At 46.6% G+C, this 24,413-nt stretch overlaps 1 protein-coding gene and 1 non-coding gene across 2 annotated transcripts; both read right to left on the reverse strand.

The window, feature by feature from the left end:
- Positions 1–4,775: 4,775 nt before the first annotated feature.
- On the reverse strand, positions 4,776–4,914 carry LOC116908386. The gene has a single exon (XR_004388931.1). It is a non-coding gene; the product is annotated as a small nucleolar RNA SNORA48 (small nucleolar RNA).
- Positions 4,915–8,922: 4,008 nt separating this feature from the next.
- LOC116906793 (glutathione S-transferase alpha-2-like) lies at positions 8,923–21,103 on the reverse strand. The gene is made up of 7 exons (XM_032909659.1): positions 21,020–21,103; positions 18,581–18,686; positions 14,696–14,747; positions 13,753–13,885; positions 12,019–12,160; positions 9,944–10,075; positions 8,923–9,144 (listed from the first exon to the last, which is right to left on the reverse strand). The coding sequence occupies exons 2-7, from the start codon at positions 18,665–18,667 to the stop codon at positions 9,022–9,024; spliced, it is 669 nt and encodes a 222-aa protein (XP_032765550.1). The 5' UTR covers positions 18,668–18,686; positions 21,020–21,103; the 3' UTR covers positions 8,923–9,021.
- Positions 21,104–24,413: the final 3,310 nt, after the last annotated feature.

Here is a 24,413-nt window from a genome sequence, read left to right on the forward strand (position 1 = left end):
CCACACATGCTTATGGTTGGTAGTCATTCAGAGCATTATAGGGTCTACAAGGGGTGGGGAGCCAGGCTGAAGCCTGATGCTTTCAAATCCCCCTACCCTGTAGGCTGTTCCAGACTCCCCAGCTCACTAGTGTGCCTAAGGGAGTGGGTACATTGGCACACCTGTGACTGCCTGTATTGCACTCAAGAGCCTGAGATACAAATGCTGAGGGATACTGCAGCCCCTGACATAGGACTGTGGATTCTGACGACACCATCTGAAAAAGACTGATTCGAGTTCTGACAGAATTTGTCAGAGCTGGAAGCAATCAGTGAGGTGGTCTACAGAATCCTGTCTTGGGCACAGTCCTGGTTTAAACAATTTCCTATGTGATCGTGGGCAATTACTTTAAGAAACATAAGTTTTTGAGACAGATAATGAAAATAAGTATTAGAGTGGGGGCTCTCTGCTCCTCCCTATTCCAGAGACAGCCGCATCTTCTCGTGTAGTGCCAGCCTCGTCTAATGGACAAGATGGTGAAAGTCGTTGTGAAAGGATTTGTCCATATTGGGCGCCTGGTTACCAGGGCTCTGCATCTGGCAAAGTGGACATCGTTGCCATCAACGAACCCTTCATTGACCTCATCTACATGGTCTACATGTTCTTGTATGACTCTACCCATGGCAAGTTCAACGGCACAATCAAGGCTCAGAAAGGAAAGCTTGTCATCATCAGGAAGCTCAGCACAATCTTCCAGGAGCGACATCCCACTAACATCAAATGGTGTGACTGACGCTGGTGCTGAGTATGTCGTGGAGTCTACTGGCATCTTCACCACCATGGAGAAGGCTGGGGCTCACTTGAAGGGTGGGGCCTAAAGGGTCATTATCTCTGCCCCTTCGGTCTATGCCCCCATGTTTGTGATGGGTGTGAACCATGAGAAATATGACAACTCCATCAAGCTTGTCAGCAATGCATCCTGCACCACCAACTGCTTAGCCCCCCTGGTCAAGGTCATCCATGACAACTTTGGCATCGTGGAAGGGCTCATGACCACAGTCCATGCCATCACTGCCACTCAGAAGAGTGCAGATTGCCCCTCTGGAAAGCTGTGGCGTGATGGCTGTGAGGCAACTAAGAACATTATCCCTGCATCCACTGGTGCTGCCAAGGCTGTGTGTGGGCAAGGTCATCCCAGAGCTGAACAGGAAGCTCACTGGCATGGCCTTTCGTGTTCCTACCCCCAATGTATCCGTTGTGGATCTGACATGCCGCCTGGAGAAACCTGCCAAGTACGATGACATCAAGAAGGTGGTGAAGCAGGCATCCGAGGGCCCACTAAAGGGCATCCTGGGCTACACTGAGGACCAGGTTGTCTCCTGCGACTCCAACAGCAACTCCCACTCTTCCATGCTGGGGCTGGCATTGCTCTCAATGACAACTTTGTAAAGCTCATTTCCTGGTACAAGGAATATGGCTTCAGCAACAGGGTGGTGGACCTCATGGTCTACATGGCCTCCAAGGAGCAAGAAACCCTGGGCTACCCACCCCAGTCCAGCAAGGATACTGAGAGCAAGAAAGAGGCCCTCAGTTGCTGAGGAGTCCCCATCCCAACTCAGCCCCCAACACTGAGCATCTCCCTCACGATTTCATCCCAGACACCCATAATAACAGGAGGGGCCTAGGGAGCCCTCCCTTCCTCTTGAATACCATCAATAAAATCCGCTGCACCTCAGAAAAATGAATTAGAGTGGGAAAGGAGGCTCAAGGGTTGGAGGGTTGCTGTACATGAGCTACTACTCGATTCATTTTCTTGTAGGGGTCACAGCAGACGATGCTTCCTCTTTGCCCCAGGCATATTCTTGCCAGTAAAGAAGAAGACAGGTGGCTTCAGTCACTCTCATCTTAATTCTTTGCTTTCGTCATAATCGTTAATTAGTTAAGAGGGTGTGCATGTGTGGTGTGCGGGCGCGTGCCGCGCATGGCAACCTAGTTAGCAGCATTCTTTCATGGCCTCTGCTTCAGTTCCGGCCTCAAGTTTCCTGCCTTGGCTTTCCTTAGAGATGAACTGTGAGCGGGACATTGTAATTCATATAAGCCCCTCCCTCTTCCAGAACTTGCCAGGGTGTTACATCACAGCAAAAGAAAACCAAAGAAAGACAGAAGTCTCTATGGGTCCCACACTGGCCCTAGCATCCCTAATGAATCTGCAGTGCATGGCCCATCCTTGTGGCTTGGCAAAAGCGACTCACAAACTTGCAGACGCCCCATACACTGGATCAGGCTTTGTCTAGTGAGACTTGCAAGCAGGAGACTGCAGCAGGTTGCTACTGCAACAGGTGGCCTGCATGGGCACGGTGATGAATGAAGTCAGGCTTAGGAGGCAGTGCCACCATTCCTGTCCTCCTTTCAATCCATCTCAAACCAGAACCCGCCTACGGATACTGCAACCCCTATAAAAGAGGTTGCCTGGGACCCACACATTCACTACTGGGGTGGCCAGCACACCTCAGAGACTGTGGGTAAATATCAGTGCAGAGCACAGAGAGCCACTGGGAGGCCTTGGAGACTGAGTAGGGAGCTGCAGCCACATGGCCAGGGCCCAGGTTCAGTTACTGTCCCATCCAGGATTATTGCAGTGTCCCTAAAGCAGCCCATGGTCCTGGATAAATGCCATTAACCCACAACCACCATACCTTGAGATTGCACAGCACAGCCAGTTGAGGGAGGAACAGTGATCTTTCCACGGTGCCAAGAATTCCCTGCAGGAAAAAAAGTTTTACTGTTGGCCTACTCAGCCTCAACAAAGGCAACGGATGGGATTGGAACCTGAGTATGACAATGGCTAGTGGCCTGTAACAAGTGACAACCTATAGGACAACCATTTCATCACTCTTTTTTTTATGCCTGGTAGGCCACATGACCAACCTCCCAGGATTAATGACAAGCCTGTCACCAGAGGTGAAGGCCAATGTCCCATGGTTGTAGTGTTAGAGAACTGAACTGGTGCTCAGGACCCAGGAAGGCGTTCGGAGGCTCTGGGATGCACCTACTTGAACCTGAGAATGTGGCAGATTCTGTTCCTCAGGTGCTGGTAGGAAACTTTGGAAGTCACATTGCCTGGTGTCAGGTGGGCACACTGTGTCTTCACTTGTTGTAGAGATCCAGCAACACACATTTGGTCCCAGAATTGGACTGTAAGTTTCCCATAGCTCAGAGGGATCCTTGAGGTACCCCTTCTCTTCCTCTTTGGCTATTTAAACCATGTGCCTAGCAACACAGTTCTCTGCCAGGAAGAAGTACAAATACTCCCACAGTGTTCCTAACTAAGTACTTTGTGACTTGACCCTGGCCGTCATGTTGTCTCCAGACCCAAATCCCTTGGGGGGTCCAACAACCCAGAGAAAGCTCGAATCAGGCCGAGGTTTCCTGGTGAGCTCATAGAACTTCCTAGAAGGATCTCCTATCTAACTCCTCACTGCCTGTCTACCAAAGCTTTAAAACTTGTCATTTCACCCTGAATAAAAAAATTGTGCCAGGCAAGTATTCTATCACTGAGCTATGTCCCCTGTCCTACACCTGTACTTTAAAAGACATACCATTGTAAAACAATGTAGTGCTTTGAATATGCTTGGCCATAGGGAGTGACATTATTGGGATGTGTGGCCTTGTTAGGGGAAGTGTGTCAGTGTGGGGTTGGGCATTGAGGTCCTATGTTTAGGCTCTGCCCAGTCCTCTCCTGGTTGCCTTTGGATCAAGATAGTGAACTCTCAGCTCTTCCAGCACCGTGCCTGCCTGGACACTGCCATGCTTCCTACCGTGATGAACATGGACTGAACCTCTGAACCTGTAAGCCATCCCCAATTAAACGTCCTTGGTAAGAGTTGCTTTGGTCATGGTGTCTCTTCACAGCAATGGAAACCCGGAGACAATTTCCTTAGTATTGAAACATCTCTTCTGAATTAGTCAGGATGTCCTGATGATTGATGTGATTTTGTGTGTGTGTGTGTGTGTGTGTGTGTGTGTGCATGCACATGTGTGCATGTGTGTGTGTGTGTTTAAAGGAGATTTAATAGACTGGCTCACTGTATGTGGTCTGGGTATTCCAACAATGATTGTTTCAGAGGCCAAGAATCCAGTAGAAGTTCAGTCTACAAGTCTGGATATGTTAACATAGGAGTGAGTTTACTTCAGTTGTTGTTAGTCACAGGCCAGCTTTCCAGAATGCTACAGCCAGTCTGGAAAGGAGCCAAATCTGCGTGGCCCTTGACCAGGAATGACCAGGGACATCTCCATGGTCTCACACACACATCAAACAGACCCTTGCTGCTGCATGGCCAAGGACACCCATTTGTGGCCCTCAGTGACAGCTCAGGCCAGGACCTCACCTTGACCCCAGGTGGCAGGACCGGCAACTCACAACGGAATAGACTCCATCCTGGAGTCTCAATGTCCATCTCTCTTCATAAGGGTCACACTGCTTCACTTCTCTTTCTCTTCCACCTGTTCACCATATCCCTACACACTGTGGCAGCCCCCACTGCAGACCGGCCATGTAGCTGCCGGCCCCCACGGCAGGGCGGGTCTGTGGGTGGCATGGCAGTCCACAGGTCTCTATCTTCCTCCTCCTGTGCTGCACATAGTAGTTGTAGGCAGTGCTCTGTGTGCCTATGGCCTGCCTGTGCCATGAGATGGAGAGTTGTCTATGGGCATCTTTCCCCGCATGCGTGGCAGAATTTGAGTCTCTGTCTTCCTCTTCCCATATTGCGTTGCCTGGATTTGATTAGATTAGATTTTTATGTGTCCTAGACATAATATAGCTTTGGTCACCAAGCCAGACATCAAACTAGCATGAACAAAGGACTGCCATCTGCTCTGCCCCTCACTGATATGAGAGCAATCTCAACAAGGTGTCTCTGCCTATTGCCAAGGGAAGGTTGATCTATTCAAATGATCTGTGTATTTTGATTGGGTAGGGTTTGGAGGGGTGTTTTGTTTTTTTCATTTTGGGTTTTTTTGTTTGTTTGGTTGGTTTTTGCTTTTGCTGCTGTTGTTTGTATCTTTGTCCTATTTTTAAATTTCACTTCTTAGAGTTTTGTTTGTTTTTTTCCCTGTGGTCTTTTTAATATAGCTTACCTTTCTCTTGTATCTCAAATAGTTCTGGGATTCTCTGAAAACCTGGTTTGGTGGACATGAACACTTTTTTTAAATTTTATTTTATTATTACTTGAGCATCTCATACATGAGAACTATATGTCATTTTCACTTACTCTCTCCCTACCTCCAACTCCTTCCATGCCTCACAACTCTCCCTCAAATTCATGACCTCGGGGTTGGGGATTTAGCTCAGTGGTAGAGCGCTTGCCTAGCAAGCGCAAGGCCCTGGGTTCGGTCCCCAGCTCCAAAAAAAAAAATTCATGACCTCTTCCCGTTTAATTGGACATGAATCCTTTTAGCTTGTTCATATTATTGAAATTCTTTCCTTTCTTCTTAAACTATTACAGATAGTTTAGGTGGGTAAAGCATCATTCCAGGTTGGTGTCTTCTGTCTCTCAGGATTTTGAGTACATTGTTTCAAGCTCATCCAGTTTTAAGGTTCCCACTGAGAAGTCAGTGTTACTCTGCTGGGTTTGCCCTTAAACGTGTTTCGTGATTTTTCTCTTGCAGCTTTCAATATCCTTTGTTCTTATCTATTTAGTGTTCAGCTGTACTATGAAATAGGGCATTTCCTTTCTGTTTCTGTCCATTTGGTGTTCTGAATACCTCTAGTACCTGCATTGGCCTGTTTTTTCCTTTGTCAGGAAAATTTTCTTCTATGATATTGTTAAAGATCTGGTCTATGCCACTGACCTTGGATTCTTCTTTTTCTATGCCTATAATTTACAGATTTGGTCTTTTTATGGTATCCCAAAGTCCCTGGGTAGTGTGTGTGTATATATCAATTTCTTTTACTGTATTGTCAAATTCTTCATCTTCAGGTCCTGATGTTCTATTTTCTTCTTGGTCCATTCTACTGGTAACACTTTCTCCTGAGTTTTATAACTAGGTCTTTGGATTTTTCAATCCCATTTCCATTTCAGTTTAGTTATCTTCTGTATTTCTACTTCCTTATTGAATTTTCAAGTCCTGAATTACCTTCACATTTTTACTCAGTCGTTTGTATCAGTGTCATTTGTATCATTCATATTTTGTTGGAGTTTACTTAAGAGTCTATTTCTGTCTCTTTAAGTTCATTTGGATGTTAACCTACGTCCTCTCAGAACTTCTTAAATTCTTTGATCGTATTTCTAATTTCTCTTTGAAATTCTGTGTCCTAAGCTTCATCTAAATAATTCCCACTGGAGAACATGTTCATAGAACTGGCGGTCTTCAGAGAGGTTGTATGTAGAACTGGCGGTCTTCAGAGAGGTTGTATGTAGACTGGCGGTCTTCTGGCGGTCTTCAGAAAGGTTGTATGTAGACTGGCGGTCTTCAGAGAGGTTGTATGTAGAACTGGCGGTCTTCAGAGAGGTTGTATGTAGAACTGGCGGTCTTCAGAGAGGTTGTATGTAGAACTGGCAGTCGTCAGAGAGGTCTTCTTCAGAGAGGTTGTAGACTGGTCTGTATGAACTGGCGGTCGTCAGAGAGAGGTTGTATGGCGGTCGTCAGAGAGGTTTTTGAAAGGTTGGCTAGAGAGGTTTGATGGGACTTCAGAGAGGCTGGGTAGAACTGGCAGTCTTCAGAGAGGTTGTATGTAGAACTGGCAGCGTCCTTCAGAGGTTGTGTAGACTGGCGGTCTTTAGAGGGGTGTTAGAACTGGCGGTCTTCAGAGAGGTTGTATGTAGAACTGGCGGTCTGTCAGAGAGGTTGTATGTAGACTGGCGGTCTTCAGAGAGGTTGTATGTAGACTGGCGGTCTTCAGAGAGGTTGTATGTAGAACTGGCGGTCTTCAGAGAGGTTGTATGTAGACTGGCGGTCTTCAGAAAGGTTGTATGTAGACTGGCGGTCTTCAGAGAGGTTGTAGTAGAACAGGGTCTTCATTGTATGTAGACTGGTCGTCAGAAAGGTTGTATGTAGACTGGCGGTTTCAGAGGGTTGTAGAACTCGGTAGAGAGGTTGGTTAGAACTGGAGGTCGTCAGAGGTTGTATGTAGACTGGCGGTCTTCAGAAAGTTGTATGTAGACTGGCGGTCTTCAGAGGTTGGTAGAACTGGCGGTCGTGAGAGGTTGGTAACTGGCGGTCTTCAGAAAGGTTTTATGTAGACTGGCGGTCTTCAGAGAGGTTGTATGTAGACTGGCAGTCTTCAGAGAGGTTGTATGTAGACTGGCGGGTCAAAAGGTCTCTGGCCAGTTTCAGGAGGTTGTTCCAACTGGGGTCTTCAGAAGGAGGACATAGAACTGGCGGTCTTTTAGAGAGGAAAGCAGACTGGCGGTTTCAGAGAGGTTGTATGTAGAACTGGCGGTCTTCAGAGAGGTTGTATGTAGACTGGCGGTCTTCAGAGAGGTTGTATGTAGACTGGCGGTCTTCAGAGAGGTTGTATGTTGTATCACTGTTGCATCGTTTTTTGTGGCTATTTGATGGGACCTGGGCATATGAATTTACTTTGTTGGTTGTGTTTTTGGCATGATATTTGAGCCTGACTAAATGGGTTGGAAGTATGGTTCTGCTTTTGTTGTTGCCCAGGCTTGCTTAATTTCAGGTGAGGTAGAAGTAGTAAACAGGTCATTTCTTTAAGTAGTCAGTATTGGTTACTGGAGAGCCAGGTTGATCTCAATTCAGTGGTAACCAGTGTGACATGGGAATCTTTGTTGTAATGTGAGATTGTATGAGTTCAGTCTACAAAAGTCTCCCAGTTCGGCTTCCAGCTGGGAATGGATATAGAAATGCTACAAAGGAAAGCAGATTAAGCAGACTTGGTGAAAAGGCAGCTAATTGGGCTCTCAGCGATGCCTGGGCTGGGATGAAGGGTCATCATGGACAGAAGAAACTGAGTAAAACACACCAAGAGAGCTCAGGAATACATCTTGCATCTAGGTATAAAGGAGATAAATGGAGGGGTCCTCGACACTGATCAAGATAGCAAGATGCTGCTGCTCTAGCCTGAGCCTGAGGGGCAGAGTAAGCGAGGGTCCCAGGTCAGATCCAGCAGAAGAGTGAGCTGATGGTACTCATGCCTGGGCCTGGGACACAGGGGCATTGGAGAATGACAAATGGAACCAGACACACCAAGAGAGTTCATAAATCTGGCTTCAACCTGGACTGAAGAGGCAGCATGGAGAGGCAACTCAGGTAATGGTCTTGGGTCAGATGAGGCAAGACAATTCAAGCATGTAGCTCCCACCTGGGCCCGAGCACTGGGCTAGAGGAGTAGCCCAGCTGGGTGCAAAGTGGGAGGTCCTGGGTCAGAATCAGGAGGAGAGTGTGAAGAATTCATTCCTGCTTGAGCCTGGTCAACCGGGAAGGATATTGAGGGAGGGAGGGAACCTACTGTGAGTTACCAAGACAGCTCTTAAATACAAGACCTTCAAGGATGGGCAGGCAATACTGCTTAGAATCCAAAGTTGGATTGTCAGGATAATACAAGATTGACGCTTCCTCCTGGGCCTGACCCTGGGCCTTTCTGGATGACTTGGGATGGGGTTATCACTCAGACTAGCTTGCTTTTCCTTGAAGGGATTTTAGATTGCCATCCTTAGATGCAACACAAGGAATCCCAGATCACACTTCTTTTTTTTTCTTTTTTAAGTCTTTTTAAAAATGTATTTATTTTATTTTATGAGTACCCTGTAGCTGTTTTCAGACACACCAGAAGAGGGCATCGGATCCCATTACAGATGGTTGTGAGCCATCATGTGGTTGCTGGGAATTGAACTTAGGACCTCTGAAGGAGCAGCCAATGCTCTTTACCACTGAGCCTTCTCACCAGTCCCCCTCCCCCAGATCACACTTCAAATACTAGTTACATAGAGTATTTTTTCGTGTTTATTATTTCAAAAATACCTAGGATCAACAATTGCTTCTCATTTTTTGCAAAACATAAAGAAATTGGACAGTGCAGCTCCGCTAAAACTTGAAAACCTTCCTTGCTTCTTCGATTTGTTTTGCATCCATGGCTGGCTTTCTCTGACTGCCAGGCTGCAGGAACTTCTTCACATTGGGGAGGCTGCTGATTCTGCTCTTGAAGGCCTGTAATCCAGAAACCACAGCTTGAGAGCTGGTAGTACTCATGTGCACAACCTGGGGAATTCGAGCACCTCCCAAAGCACCATCAACTGCACGCTTGCAAACCGCTCCAGTGTAGACATGAGAAGCATGAAAAACCACGAGCGGGAAACCGTAGCTCAGCCCCATTTGTCTTAAGAACTCCTTTGGCATCCAATTGCCATATTCACTAGACACACCCTGTGGATCTGTCTCTGTGGCACTGTCTTTGGGGTGTGAAAGAACAGAGAACCAAAAACAAAGGAAGACATGGAAAAACTGAACGAAGCAAATGAAAACAGGAAATGTCCAAGTCTAACCAGAAGCAACTCGGCCAGTTTTCACACTGGGACACTAAGATGTGGTCACAGGGTGGGGTGGGGACAGCATGAGGGGTGTGGAGAGGAACCAGATTAGAGAGAGCAGGAGACAGAGCTGAGGGAAGGGGATCAACATGACAGAGGCCTGCTCAGACACTGAGTGAGCAAAGACAGACACAAAGACACACAAGATTGTAGATGAAATTGAGGCCAGAAGCAGCCTGCCCACAACAGGGGTCCAAGGAGAGAGCTTTGGGGTCCTGCACACTTTCTCATTACAAAAGGCAAAATATTCTCCCTGGGATACCATCCTCAAGTCTCCACACATAAAGAGATTACTTTTAAGCCTCAACCTGAGGGTCTAGGAGCCCAGTTTGCAGACCAGGGGCTGGGACCTCAGCCCACGGGCCCACCATTGTACTGTCAGAGGCATGTGTGTGGCTGCCTCTCTGAGGTGGTCTCACCTTCAGCAGAGGGAAAGAGGTCAGAAGGCTGGCATCAAACTCTTCAACATAGAGGAGAAGTTCCAGCAGGTGGACGTCCACCCGGGTCAGCCTGTTGCCTACAAGGTAGTCTTGGCCATGGCTCTTCAACACCTGCAAAAATAAAGGAGACTGATTATGAACACAAACAGTCGGGCCGGGGCCCTCACTCTCCCCACGTCTCTCAAGGTGACACTACCTCTACTCAGCTTCAAATAAAGATCCATTGAAAGGCTTGTAAATTGTTCATGTGTACAGAGAAAATAATTATAATTAACCCCATTCAAAAACAAAAGTAAGCATCCAGGGTTCTGTGTACACGGAGTTCATGAATCTCATAGAGACGATTTCAGCTGTGATGGCTAGACAGTGTGTCGTATGAGACTGTCAGCACCACAGGCTTCAGAGGACCACGAGGATCCGATGGTTCTAAAGCCCTCCCTGCTTCCACAGAGCAGAGGCAGCAGTGAATGAACTTTCAGTGAATGGATTAAAAAATAAGGTAATAATTTATGAAATCTATGGGGAGTCCTTGATCAAGCAGCATCAGGGAGATTGACAAGAATATGTTTACACTGGGCTAGGAGGAAAAGGGAGTAGATCCGATAAGAATATTAACGTTGAGTTAATACAAGGCTCAAGATAAATACAGCAGAGGAATATATTGTATTCCTTTTGTCATGGTCATCCTGACACAGCCCTAGACACTCCTGCCACAGGACTTTGTTTACAGCCTTGTCTGACTGCTTTGTCTATGTTTTGTTTGTTCCTTGACTATTTGGTCTTTGATCTAGGAACTGACCCTATTCTTTCATGTACCTAGAATGGTATAAAAGCAGACTGGGAAAAGTAAACCCGCTTCGGCCTCTGAACTGACTGGAGTCATGCTAAGTGTTACCTAATTGTCTTTCTTTAATCCTCACCCCTTCCCTCTAGACCCTGTTGACTGACTGAGCTGGCTTGGTCAGAAATGGGTTTTCAAGTCAGGTCCAAGGAGGGCGTCATGTGAGGAGATGTCTGAGTGCTTGTAAGAAAACTGGAAGAAACCAACATCTTATGACCTCAGTTACTTCAAAAACATCAAATTTGTTCCTGGATTATGTTTTGTGTCCCGCCCAGCTGTAGTGGGCAGGAGTGAGTTTAACTCAGATTACTCATCACAGCTGGCTATTGTTATTTATTTATACATCCATATGGGAAAACATGGTTCTGTCACTTGGCCAGCACATGTGGCTTGCTCTTGTGATTGTAGACTTTGCTCATGTGACTCATCTTAACCCTCAGAGTAAAGTTGTCCATTGCATGAGACTTTAGCTCACCTCATTTATGGACTCTGTTCTCCTAGGTCCCACCTCCTCCAGAGCAGTAAACAAGGTCTCTCAGGAATCTGTAAAACGCCTTTACCCTCTAGGATCATAGTTCTGGCTCTTTTACTTGGCTGAAGTTTAAGTACTTCTGAAGTACTCTTGGTTCACCTCCAAAGAGAAGCCCTGACTGTGAGAGGCACTGCATGTGCACCGACTTCATTTGCTGAGTGGGCGTGGCTTTTCTCTTAAGATGAGACCCCAAGTCCTGCAGGTCAATTTTCCTTTACATTTGTTCATCAACCTCCTCCTCTCCACCCTCCATCCCTGTCCTTGTTCAGATATTTCCCCTCTGTCTTTGAAGTGCTATCATATTCTCCTGACAGGCAGCTGCTCTCAGGCCTCCCTCTGTAACCTGACAGAAAGTTTTCCCCATCTGTTGTTTTCTGCAGTTTTCTCTAGAAGGGAAGCACACTGTGTTCTGTAGGATCTCGGTCCTTCTCTGGGGTGGCTCAGCCTTCCACAGGCCCAGTGCTGGGTGTGGCCATGAACCCTGCTGAATGCTGGATGCTAGATTGGCATGAGCATGCAGTGCTCCTTCCCAGGCCACTGTTACAGTGCCCTGTGGGGCAGGGAGCTGCACAGCAGGCTCATGGAAGTGAAGGCCAGTGTTGCAGAACCTTTGTCTCCCAGCCTCTGCCTTTCTCTTGTCCTTGGGACTCAGTGTCCCCAGACTTCATGGAGTCTACTTACCTTTTCAAAGGCAGGCAAGTACCGGTTTTTGGTCCTGTCTTTTGCCAAGGCGGTCTTGGCTTCTTTTTGGTCTGGGGGACATATTACCAATTGCATAATCATTTCAGTCAGATCTAAAATGCCTTCGGTGTACATGTCAATCCTGAAAGACAAAATTATCCAAATTGTCAAGAGTTTCCTATTTTACATTTTAATCTAAAAACCTGAGAAATTTACACTAAAAGGTGGTTACAAACATATTTGCCCCAGTGGGTCATTATCTTTTATATTTAACAGATACATTAACTTCCCCCATGAACATCTTGTTGGTCCTGGTACAATTTTAGAATTAAAAAAAAAATTCTTCCCTCATACATTGTATCCAGACTACTGTTTCTCCTCCTCTTTCCACTCCTCCCAGTTTTTTAAAAAAATTTTTTATTATGCACATATGGCCCAACTAAAGCACAAAGAAATATCACTGGCCCATCTACCAGTGCAGTCATAAGATCATTGATGGCATCTCAGAAGATAACCATCAATTTACAACAGGCTTGTTCTCTCTCTCTCTCTCTACCTACCCATATCTCTTTGACATAGTTTGTTCTCAACAAGCATCAAGCATGCTGAGATGCTCAGGGCTAACAAGCTGCACCCCCTGTAAGCTCAACACAGAGCCCCTGGTTCAGCCACCAGAAGCGTCTCTGCTCATCTGTACAGCCCAGAGTCATTCTTGGTCCGTGTTAGAAGTTCTCCACCTATTTCTCATGAAGCACATCTGTATCATCTCCACATGCTGCTGCCAGATCTGGGCTGGTTAACATTTGTCAAGAAGTCTCAATTTCTTTATTCAATTAAACCATAGCACATCACAAGACGCATGTGTTCCCTTGTTCCAAACTATACTTTCTACAGTTCTTTTTGGAAAACAGATTCATCATGACATATTCACACGTCATCAGGGTCATCCACATTCTATCTTAGTGCTTCTGCAGAATTCTGAAAACAACATTCTCCAATCTTAGAAGGTTTTGGTGACTCCCATCCCTGAACCCAGCCCACTGTAGTGCAGTCTCCAGGAAAGACTGATCCACTTCCTTCTCCTCCATGGTAAGCAAAGGAACATTTCCCGTGAATGTGGCCCGGGCCTGCTTCCTTTACCTAACACAACACTTGATCTTTATCTTTGTTCTGGCCCCCTTACCGCACCAGCTATTTTCATGGATAAATTAGAACCTATGCTCCTCTTGCATCTATTACTGAATGTCTTGACTGATGTAACAAGTAAATGATGCTGCTAGAAATATTTCTATGCGAACACTGTTAAAACCAAATCTTTGTTGCTGGCTAATACCACATTTAGCTCTTGATACTCCCACACAGGGCGTGGCTCCCACTGTGGACGGTAGATGCCATCAGCCTGGCTGCTTTAGTCCTGAATTAAAAGCTTCAGGTGGCCATGGTCCAGTCACTGAAGCTTGAGCACCTGAAGTCATGATTCCACCACGACCACTCACATCTGCATCTGGGTCCCTGTGCTGTGCTGGGGGTGTCATCCTCTGCTGTAGCCACACTCACCCGAGCCCACCTCATCTTCCCTCCCCTCCACAGACGCTACCATACTTGGCCCAAGTGTTTGTGCCCAGAACCAGCCTGCTCCTGGACACAAACTCTGCCACTCTCCTGCTCACTGAAGGAGGGACCCAAATCCTTCCCTTGTTTCCCACTGAGGTAACAACAGGAAACACATCGTACAGGGCTCTCTCCTTCATGTCCTTCCCATAGAGGTCATATTTGGTGGCGATGTAGTTGAGAATGGCTCTGGTCTGTGCCAGCTTCATCCCGTCAATCTCCACCATGGGCACTTGGTCAAACATTAAATTCCCATCTGTGAAAGCATGAAGGGGAAAGGTCTGTCAAGTGTCCAAGTCTCACTTCTCGGGAGCAGAACAAGTGTTGAAGTGTCTGAACATGCAAAAGAAAGGTAAGGAGTGGCTGCCCATCTTTCAAGTGGAATCTTGTTTATTTTAGCCTCTGTTTCCTCTCTGTCTCACCCACCTCATCCTCCTTTGAGCATCTCTCATTCCCCTTCACTTCCTACTCACATACATGTTGTATCTCTCATGTATGTTTTTATGTTCACATCCCTGGGTACATTCAGGAGGTGATGAGGGCCAGCCGAGGGCCACCATGCCACAGAGCTAAGTGGGGGAGTTTGGAAGTCTACTTATGTTCATGGCATCAGGGTGTCATAAGTCAGTTTCCTATGCAGGGAGCCGGCTTGTGGTCCTCCAGGCTGTGTCTGTCAGGGGATAGTAACTCAGCAGCAGCTATAATAAAAATGCCCAAGGAAACCATCCCAGCTGTTTCTCCACCCATGGTTTAATCCCTGGTCACGTGTGTGTGTGGTTGATGGGCAGTGTGGGTAAAACACAGAGGAGTGAGTGAGCCTGAGTGAACTAGCTCACTCTGATGCAGAAATAATGAGAAAACATTCATGAGTCCCCAGACAAATCCTTGGAGGCATCTGACCCCACCACTGGTCCCACTGGTCCCATTTCAGACCACTCAGGGAGCCCCACCACCTGCATCATACCTCTCTGCCATTCGGACTATTCCCACCCACCGCCCACCAACATCGCCTTCAGACGGGCTCCCTGAGGCACCTCACTGAGGACATATGGACACTTGGTGTTACCTTTCTTTAGCTTTTCCAAGTCTTCTGGACTCTGTATAAGCTTCTCGTCAAACTGAAAGCAGAAAAATAAAAGCATGCTTATTGGCTCACTCTGTTCTCGTAGGATTGTGTATCATTTGAACTTGCGTGGTCCTTGTCAGGAATTCATCTGCAGAAGTTAAAACCTCCAGTAGATACAAAGGAGTGTGATCACGGCCACGTGGACATTCAGATCAGATCCATCGACAGGAGGGCGTTGATCACAAGCAAGCTGCTCCTTCTAGTAGTTTTCTTCCTCCCTGACTCAATACTCAAGAATGGAGTGATTTCACTGTCTGGGTAGCACTGGGACTTTTGACTGCTGAGGTTTTGGGGTCTCAGGAAAACTTATTACCTCCAGTGAGAACAGAATAGGAATTTCTGGGTCTTCTTCAAAAATACAGTTTTGAAATAGAATGTATATATACATCATTATTGGAAATCTGGGTGACTGTCACGGTCTCTGAGGAAAAGCCAGTCACTGTAATGACTGCGTGTCCTGCAGTAATACACAATCGAGAGGCTTTGCACCCTTTATCCCTTCATTTCCAGGCGTCCTTGCCATACACAATCCTTTAATTCTTTGACCAAACACCATGTTTTATAAGGAAGGCTTATAACTGTTGTCATCAAGACCTAGAAATCCAGGGTTGGGTGTTTCATGGTTAAGAGCACCGACTGCTCTTCCAGAGGTCCTGAGTTCAGTTCCCAGCAACCACATGGTGGCTCACAACCATCTGTAATGGGACCTGATGCCCTCTTCTGGTGTGTCTGAAGACAGTGACAGTGTACTCACACATAAAATAAATAAATCTTAAAAAACAAAACTGGAAACCCAGTTGCGTTGACACTTGAACTTACCACGCTCAGTAATAATCCCTCTTGATCATGCTAATAATGAAGTTTCTCATCTTCAAAGTTTTCCATATAAGTGGTTGCCACATACCCTAACCTCATTTGAGAAGTCTGAGCCTGGAATCATAAATGTCTTAATGATGCAATTGAGAAATTTCCCGGTTGTGAATCGGGTGCCTTTTCCACCAATATACAATGCATGAAACTTTTCTGCAGTTTGGGGAACGATATCTACAAATAATTCTAAAATAATTGGGTCAACTCCTTCCCTCTGATGTTTCAAAATAGATGTGCAGGTCCTTGCTCTTGACAAGTTTGGATTGAGGGACAGGTGAGACATGCCCATAGCAGGTACACTGGTGACTTCAATATCATCGCACAGTGTTCAAGCCAGATCCAAACTCCTTATTTGTATTATTTTTAAATATGTGTGTGTGTGTGTGTGTGTGCCTGTGTGTCTGTGTGTCTGTGTGTCTGTGTGCTTGTTTGTGAAAAATTAGAACAGAGTCCACAGAAAACAGAGGCAGCAGAGTTCAGGGACTACAGTTCCCCCTAGATAATACAGTTAAGAGGCAATTCTGAGTGACCACACATCGTGCTGGGAACCAAATCTGGGTTCTCTGCAAAGCAAGTAAGCACTCTGAAGTGTCGCGCCGTATTTCTGGCCTCTGCTCTAAGCTCCCTACAGCACGGGACTTCTGGTTTGTTTGATTTGGTTTGGTTTGGTTTGGTTTTTTAAACCAGGGTCTCTCTGTGTAGCAGTAGCTGTCTTGGAACTCACTCTATAGACCAGGCTGGCTTTGAACTCACAGAGATACTCCCGCCCCTGTCTCCCACGTACTGGGATTGAGGACATACCCAACCTCCGCCCACCTTCTGTTTATATTCTCAATATACATTTATTTGTGTGTATATGTATGTACATGTTTTCTTTGTGGAGGCACACACACAAATACACATGCACACACGCACACCAGAACACATTACAAGACAAAACAATTTGTGTTTCCACATGGGTTCCTAGGTTGCAAACTCAGTCGTGCCAATTTGCCTTGGCCTACTGAGTCGTCTCCCCCTTAACTCCTTTCCTTCCATAGTTTGAGAAGACATTTTAGCCTTACAAGGTGGAAAGTCGGCTTCCACCTTGCTTGGCAAGACAGTTTCCTAACGGTTCCATAACCCCACAGGACTCGATTGATAGGCAAGGGAATGAGAAGTGTCAGCAGCTTGCACTGCACTCAGAGAGGTACAGGGAGTGGTGACTGTTGGCATCACAGAGGGGGGCTGAATTGTGATGGCTTGGTGGGGGTGAGGTTGATGGAGAGATTGAAGTCAATGGCCAGCCTGCAGGTAACACCGAATCTGGAAGGTTTAAGCCAGGGTCTCTAACAGCCCCGCCAATGCCTTCTCAGTCACTGGGGACTCAGGAGAGGAGGCTTCTGTGCACATGGACCCATCCCCACTTTCCTCTTGTGCTGAACTCAGAACCCCAGTGGCTTAGCACATATCCCGGAGCCACAAAGCTGGAATATAGACTCTGGCACCCAATTATGTGTTTATTTAAAACATTCTCCCTCCCGGGGACGGCTTGTCTGGAATGTCTCAGTTCTTATGCTCGCCTTCATTCAGAACGGATCCAGCTGAAGTCTGTTCATTTAGGAACGGAGAAAGTGCAATTCCACAGCTGACGTAAATACGTTGCCAGGACACTGAGGGAGGACACCAGCAGCCTTCACAAGATTCCACTTCATCCTTTAAGCCTCCCATTCTGCTCCTATCCCAGGACAAGATCTCCAGCTAGCAGTCTCCACTACTTCATCCCCAGGCATTCCCAAGGTGAGCTACCCTGGTGTGAACGGGAGGTGTTCTTCCCCGTGGCGCCCCTAGAGGGCAGCACCAAAGCCCACCAGCATTTTCTGCTCAAAAGCTTGAAAGGAAAACATTTAACCACTGAATGCTGCTGTCCTCCTCACTTGGGCCACTCACACTGAACGCTGAAGCTCATAGACGTGGAGGCGCCTGAGGATGCGAGCTCTTTCTTATTCACCACTCATGTCCTCCTGACAGCTCCGTGCATGGTATTTGATAGTCCTGAGAAACGGATGGCTGAGTATTGCTCTGTTTTGACAGGTCGATTGTTACATCCTTTTGTGTCAGGCCTCTCCTTTGTGGGGGGTGTTTTAAATTTAACTCTACTTAGCTTTTCTAGTATAGTTTATCCCTTGTAATGCTTTTTATACTGTACGTGGAAAGGTGTGTGCGTCTGTGTGTTCGTGTGCATGCACAGGTTTGCTCAATCGCCCATGATGGTCAAGGGCATGGGACCCCTCTGGGGTTGGAGTGACGGGTGTTTGTGAGCAGCCTGCACCAGTCCTCTGCAAGAGCAGTATGGGAGTCTAACCACTGAGCCATCACTTCAGTCTCCATCCCTTTAAACCATCTATATCATGGAATTGTCAGGTTCTCTGTGTAAAACTACAAGATCCAAATACATGTGTCAATCACCAGCTGCAGTCCACCCTGTTCATCTCTATGCCCATCTCCTCTGAGGCTGATGTAATGACAGACAGACCTGCGGTCTCACACAGTCCTACCACAACACATCAGCATGAATCTCCAAACATACGCACTCATTTTGAAGAACAGTGGCATTCCTAAAACCACAACATCATAGCATAGATCTGCAATAATCAGTTAGTATCACCTAATAACCAATATTCAAGTTCCTGTGTCCATGTCTCAGTGTTTAATTTGATCAATCTCAAATAAATGGTTAATCAAATAAATATTTGAATTTTCTCTCCTGAAAAGGGCTTCTAATTGTGAATCCACTCTTCATAGAAAGCACAGTCAAATTTCACTATTTCAAATCAATCCGTCTCCTTTTTAGTACAAGACAATTACCGGTTAAGTCACCCTTCCCACGCTTCTCCTGGCGTGGATCTCCCAGCTTAGAGGAGGATTTTAAAGTGGACCTGAGGTCCAGCTGCAGAAGAACTTTGCACCACCTACCTCCACTCCTGCTGCAGCCAGGAGCCACCGGATGCACTCCATTCTGCCCCGGGCATTGAAGTAGTGAAGCACTGGCTTCCCAGACATAGCAGCAACTGTGGTTCACGGTCTAGGAGAGAAAGGGCAGAGATCAGTCAGGGAGCCTGTGCTATGGAGTGTGTTGAGTAAGGCACACTAGAGAAGGGCTGTCTGCCTCCTCCATGGTAGGCTTGCAGGGAGCCTGGGGAGAGCTTTGTAGCTTAACTTCTCACCCATTGACGACAACCGACCTGCAACTGCTCCAAACAAGTCTCAGCTGGCCATTGGCCTCCACCTTGAGGCCATGAAGAGAGTTGCCTGGATCCTACAGTGATTAAAAACCTGGGAGCCTGTTGAGCCTTGGAAAGCAGAGCCATCCCAGGGGACCGAGGCACAGTCCCTCCCCAGTTCCCCGTCCCCTGGATCACTCGGTTCAGGAGCTTCAGTTGGCTTTGTGTCACCCGGGCTGTGCCTGCAGCAGAAGGGGCGTCTCCTGCTGCTGCTCTGTTTCTCAACTGAACAGTGATTCACTGTGCAGAAGGAGAGTGGCCCATGTGTCAGCCTCACATCCCAAGGGAGGGAACATCCTACAGTGGACGCCACATCGTGCCTGGAGGTCACTGAGCTTTGTTTAATCACAAAGTTCCTTGGTGCGGAGCTGTTGTCCTTGCAAGTTTACAGGAGGAGGAAAGACTGAAGTCCGTCCAGCGCATGAGGAGGAAAGGCTGTCGATTACACCTGATGCACAGTGGGCAGACACGCTGGGTCCCTGCTGCTCAGTGACTATAACAACTCATGGGCCGTGGGCAGAATCTTTCACTCGTGATATGGTAGGAGGGTCAGAGTCTGTCTCTTTTAAAGAATTCTATTTTTATTTATGTGGTGTGTGTATGTATCTGCGGGTTCAGTGGCTGCAGAGGCTAGAGAATTCAAATCCTCTAGAGAGGTGGCCTCTGCCTGCTGGGTCACCATCACCAGGCCTCAGCAGCATCCTTCCCCATCAGACGTTGGCCTCCCCGCCATCACCTTACAGCTGTTCCTCAAGGGCATTTAACACCTGACTGCTGCACATTGTAAAGCTCTGTTCTTTTCTGTCTGTTTGCTTTTCTTCACCTTTTCCCAAGAGCAATAGTTTGCCCTGGACAGCTTCAGTCTGGGGACGTCACAGGGCTCTGAGGTGCTGAGGGTCTCAGGGAAGTCCTTTGCTCCATCCTCCCCATGGTGCAGTCATCGCACAGCATTCATCAGGCCTTGTGGCCTTCTTGGGAACATGTGTCCTGTACATGACATCAGTGCTGAGCTGTGTGGCTCTCTTTAACCTCCCAGATTCAGAGCTGCACGCCTCCTAAGAGTCCTCTAGCCTTGTCCGTGTTTGTGGGTGCCTTGAACCTCAGCACAGGATTGGCCACCTAACTGCTTAGTGTCAGAGCTTGGAATCAGCCTGGTTCTTCCACAGACTGATTTCCTCCTGCTGTATCTTCTTACATGCTTCTTAGTTTCCGAAGGAAATGAGTAGACGGCCTTTTTTCTGGTATATGATGGAACATTCAGTCCACCATCCTCAGATAGTTCAAGATTCGCACTTCTTTTCCCTCTTGCTTTCTCAGGCTCACCATCTGAACACACAAACTGGGCTGGATATTTAAATAATAAACTAGTAATAAAGTAACAAATCCTAAGTATGAAACCTGCCACTCTGCTCTATCAACAGAATTATCAAAGCAATGAGAATCCAAATGACAGAAACGGAACACCAAACTGGGAATGGGTTTTGGGAGGGTGGCCCAGGAGAGAGAGTGTGTGAATTTAAGTTTTTAAGTTCTGTGAGATTGGCCAATGTAATTCAAGAGAACATTATTGGTCTTCATTTTGCCTGAGAGGACAAGCCAGGTCCACTGCTCACTATCCTGAATCCCATGCACTTAGATTCCCTTGCAAAATACATTAAACCCCACCCTTTGTCTCAGTGACACTGAAGCAACAGCAGGAAGGAGGGGACAGAGAAGCAGAAGGAGAAGAAAGAGGAGCAGGAGAGGAGGAGTGGAACAGATGAAGGGAAGAATAAAGGACAGGAGAGAAGAAAGGGAGACAGGGGAGGGAGGGAAGGAAGGAGGGATGTGGGGAGGGAGGGAAGGAGGAGGGAGGGGGAGGACTGAGAGAAGGAAGAGAGGAGGAGATGTGGACACTACTGGATGTTCAGTCTCAAAGCAGTTCATGTGAACCGGAACCAAAGGCAGGTAAATCATTGATAATGGGAGTGAATATGATCAAAATCTATTACATATAGGAGTAAAATCACATAATAAATCCAGCTATTTTATGCATCAGTGCATGCTGAGTAAAATAAAACACTGAAAACCCATTCTCCAGTCATGCAGACCTGAGAACAGGTTACCCGGGTTGTAAAAGAGAGTACTGACCTAGCGAGAGTCGTGGCTTCTTCTCCACTCAGCTCCCAACTCCAGCTCCAGAGGAGTGTGCACGCCACTTTAATAAGGTGACAATTCTTACCCAGGGTGTGGGGACCAATAGGGAACAGCCCCTCCCACAGACACCCATAGAGTCCAAGATTCCAGACTTTCGTGATAGACTCGAAAGGTGACAAACCAGGGGGAGGGGCTCATGAATCCCCACCCCTTCTTGAAAAATCTAGAATCCTCTAATATAGTCACAGACAAGGTTCCCCCAATCCTGTAAATAACCCGCACACATGCTTGTATAAACAACTCTACAGAAACTCCTCATCACTGTCCTCTCTCTCTCTCTCTCTCTCTCTCTCTCTCTCTCTCTCTCTCTCTCTCTCTCTCACACACACACACACACACACACAGGTGGAGTCAATGAATAGGAAGGAAGGAAAGGACAGAAGGGAAATCAGCTTGAGAGTCTTAAAAAGTATGACCTTCCTTACCTGAGTCAACCCACAGAACCCTCCACTATCGTAACAAAGCGTGACTTTAAACTGCTGAATTTGGAGGATGGCATTTTAAGTAGTCTTAAATTACAGAATTAATGTATTGTCTCAAATTCAAGGCTAAGTTGAAATACTGGTCACACTGTCCCCTGCTTATTTTGTCTGAGTAAGCATGTTAAAATCTTGAAATCCTGCAATAGCATGATATCAGTTCTAATCTTTGTCCTGTTTTGATTTAAAAAAATCAAGAGCCCAAGGGCAGAAAGGAATTTCACAACTCACACTTAACGTTATCTGGATGACCATCCCACACTGTCCAGCCTGCTCTAGGTCTCAGTGCAGCCTGTGAGTCCCTGCAGTTTCTCCTGTGCGAAAGTTGCTTTGTCACCATTAGCAATGCCATTTCCAAGCTCGTGAGAATTACTGATCCTTCCTGCCAAGTTCAGACCCAGAGCTCTTATCCACAACAAGGTCATCACTGATGGCTCCACTCACACCCACATGCTGAGTCCTGATCTTAGTTAACAGTGGTTGGTTCATGGGTCTTGGTTATTAATCATTACCTAGTGATCTGGCTGGCCTCAGGGATGCATGCAACATGCCTGACGACCCTGCCAGTGAGCAGGGCTGGCCTCTTTTTATCTGAGGACTGCTGCTGCCCCAAAGCTGAGTGTGTTGTCCCACCTGGAAAGAAGAAAGTCCTCTGCTGTGTGCCCAGTCTGTGCCATTTGCCTGTGGTCACGTTGAGTCCCTGTTCTTCAAGCCTGCCTGCACTTTAGCCTTTCTCTGCCGCCCAGGCTCTACACTCATGTTCCTTCAGCTGGCCCTCCTCCTCTCCATCCTCTGCGCATGCTGCACTGCCTCCATCAGAGGCAGTCTTCGTGGGCAGATGGTGTGGAGCCCTGAGCTGAAGCCCTGAGTGAAGACTTCTCCAGGGCTTGGTTCCAAGTTCCCACGGCTGGCCAGGTGTGCAGCACAGAGAGAGGCCATGATGAACATGCGACCAACTTCCCACTAGTGTTGGACATGTGCAGTGTAGAAAGGACAGTCTGGTGATTTGTCATGTGCCCACCACCAAACTAACAAATGTCAAAGTTCTTTGGTGCAACTCCTGGACTTTACTTGCAATAAAAAACTTAATGTGTCCTTCAAATGTGTTCTTTCAAATTACTTGGGTTCTAGAAAAGTTTCCTGGGGCTGGGAGTGACCCTTGGTGGTACAGCTTGTTCTGGAATGCTCCCAAGGGGTTGGGGGCAGAGTCCAATAGTAGACAAGACAAACAAGTTCAAAGACATAGACTCCTCAGATACCGTTCCCCAGGGTGAAGGTTAATGTAGACACCAAGACCCCTTTGTCACACCACTTTGAGGCTGTTTCTCTCTGTTCCTTAAGAGTTTGTACAAAGGGGAAAAAACGTGTGAGCTTTTAAAGGTTGTTAGCCGTGTTTTTGAATGTATCTTGGTCCTGGCTGAGAGTAAACTAATCTGGAAGCTTCAGAAGGATTTTAATTGTATTTATTTATTTATTTATTTATTTTTTAGATGGTGTTTCTCAGTGTAAGCCTGGCTGTCCTGGAACTCACTGTGTAGAATAGGCTGGCCTTAAAGTCAGATTGGCCTGCCTCTGCCTCCCAGTGCTGAGATAAAAGGCTCAGGGTGATCTTTAAATGGGCTTGAAAACCATGCTACTTGCAGGCGAAAAGCCCATATTTAAAAATGCAGCACTCAGATCCCTTTTTACAGATAAATCAAAGCTTTTAACCTAAGTGAATCAAGACAGAGTCTTTTTTTTTTAAAGATTTATTTATTTATTATATATAGGTACACTGTATCTGTCTTTAGACATACCAGAAGAGGACATCAGATCTCATTAAAGATGGTTGCGAGCCACCATGTGGTTGCTGGAATTTTAACTCAGGACCTCTGGAAGAGCAGTCGGTGCTCTTAACCACTGAGCCATCTCTCCCGCCCCAGACGAAGTCTTTGATACTGAACACTAAGACGAAAAAGAAGCTAGTTCTGTGTCCTTGCTAAGGAGTGGACTTGTAGATGCCAGTTCGGGGATGAAGATCTGGCCTTGAAGGAATTAAAGTTTTGGTTCCTGAGGACGTGGCTTTTTCCATGAAGAGACTGGAGTTATCAGTCCCAAGGCCGCTGTGTACTCCCTCTGAAATGGTCTTGCGATAACCCATCTGTTTCCTTTGTGCAACCTTGTGTGATTAGCCTCCTGCTGACTTTGTCCTCTTTCTCCCCTAAACCTAATAAATAACATGGATGCACTCCTTTTCTTTTAATTAGGTTTTTTTTAATTGTTTACATCCCAAATGTTCCCCCAATATCCCCTCCCCTTTGCCTCTGAGAGGGTGCCCCCCCCATGGGTGCACTTCTGTTTTTTTTTTGTTTTGTTTTGTTTTGTTTTGTTTTTTTGTTTTGTTTTGTTTTGTTTTTTCTTTTTTTCGGAGCTGGGGACCAAACCCAGGGCCTTGCGCTTGCTAGGCAAGCGCTCTACCACTGAGCTAAATCCCCAACCCCTGGTGCACTTCTTTAATAAAGTTTTTGGCATAAGAAATAGCTTACGTGAGACTTCCCCATTTCAAATGTATGTGTCTCCTTACTTTCTGATCCCTCATCACCTCTCTCAAAGGACCCTGTGACTGAACACTGAAGAATGACCAACTGGGCTAAGCCAGGCCCTCCTTGTTATTTCCAGATAACTTGATTGAATGTGTGTGTGTGTGTGTGTGTGTGTGTGTGAAAAATAAGGTAAATTAATGTTGTTTCTCCCTCAACATAGGATTTCCCAGCATCGTATGCTATAAGAAGTATTCTGAGTCTTCCTAGAGACTTTCTTTAGTAAAGCTATTCTAGGTTTATATTTATTTCTTATTCCGGATCCCAGACT

Source organism: Rattus rattus, chromosome 8, assembly GCF_011064425.1.
Source record: "Rattus rattus isolate New Zealand chromosome 8, Rrattus_CSIRO_v1, whole genome shotgun sequence".
NCBI classification, from domain to species: Eukaryota; Metazoa; Chordata; class Mammalia; order Rodentia; family Muridae; genus Rattus; species Rattus rattus.

Excerpts from the sequence above, each read along its gene's own strand:
- LOC116906793 (XM_032909659.1), bottom strand. The coding sequence starts at position 18,667 with ATGTCTGGGAAGCCAGTGCTTCACTACTTCAATGCCCGGGGCAGAATG. Across the intron at positions 14,748-18,580 it reads TGGCTGCAGCAGGAGTGGAG|TTTGACGAGAAGCTTATACA; the intron begins GTAGGTGGTGCA and ends TTCTGCTTTCAG. Across the intron at positions 9,145-9,943 it reads CCTCTTTCCCTCTGCTGAAG|GCCTTCAAGAGCAGAATCAG; the intron begins GTGAGACCACCT and ends TCTGGATTACAG.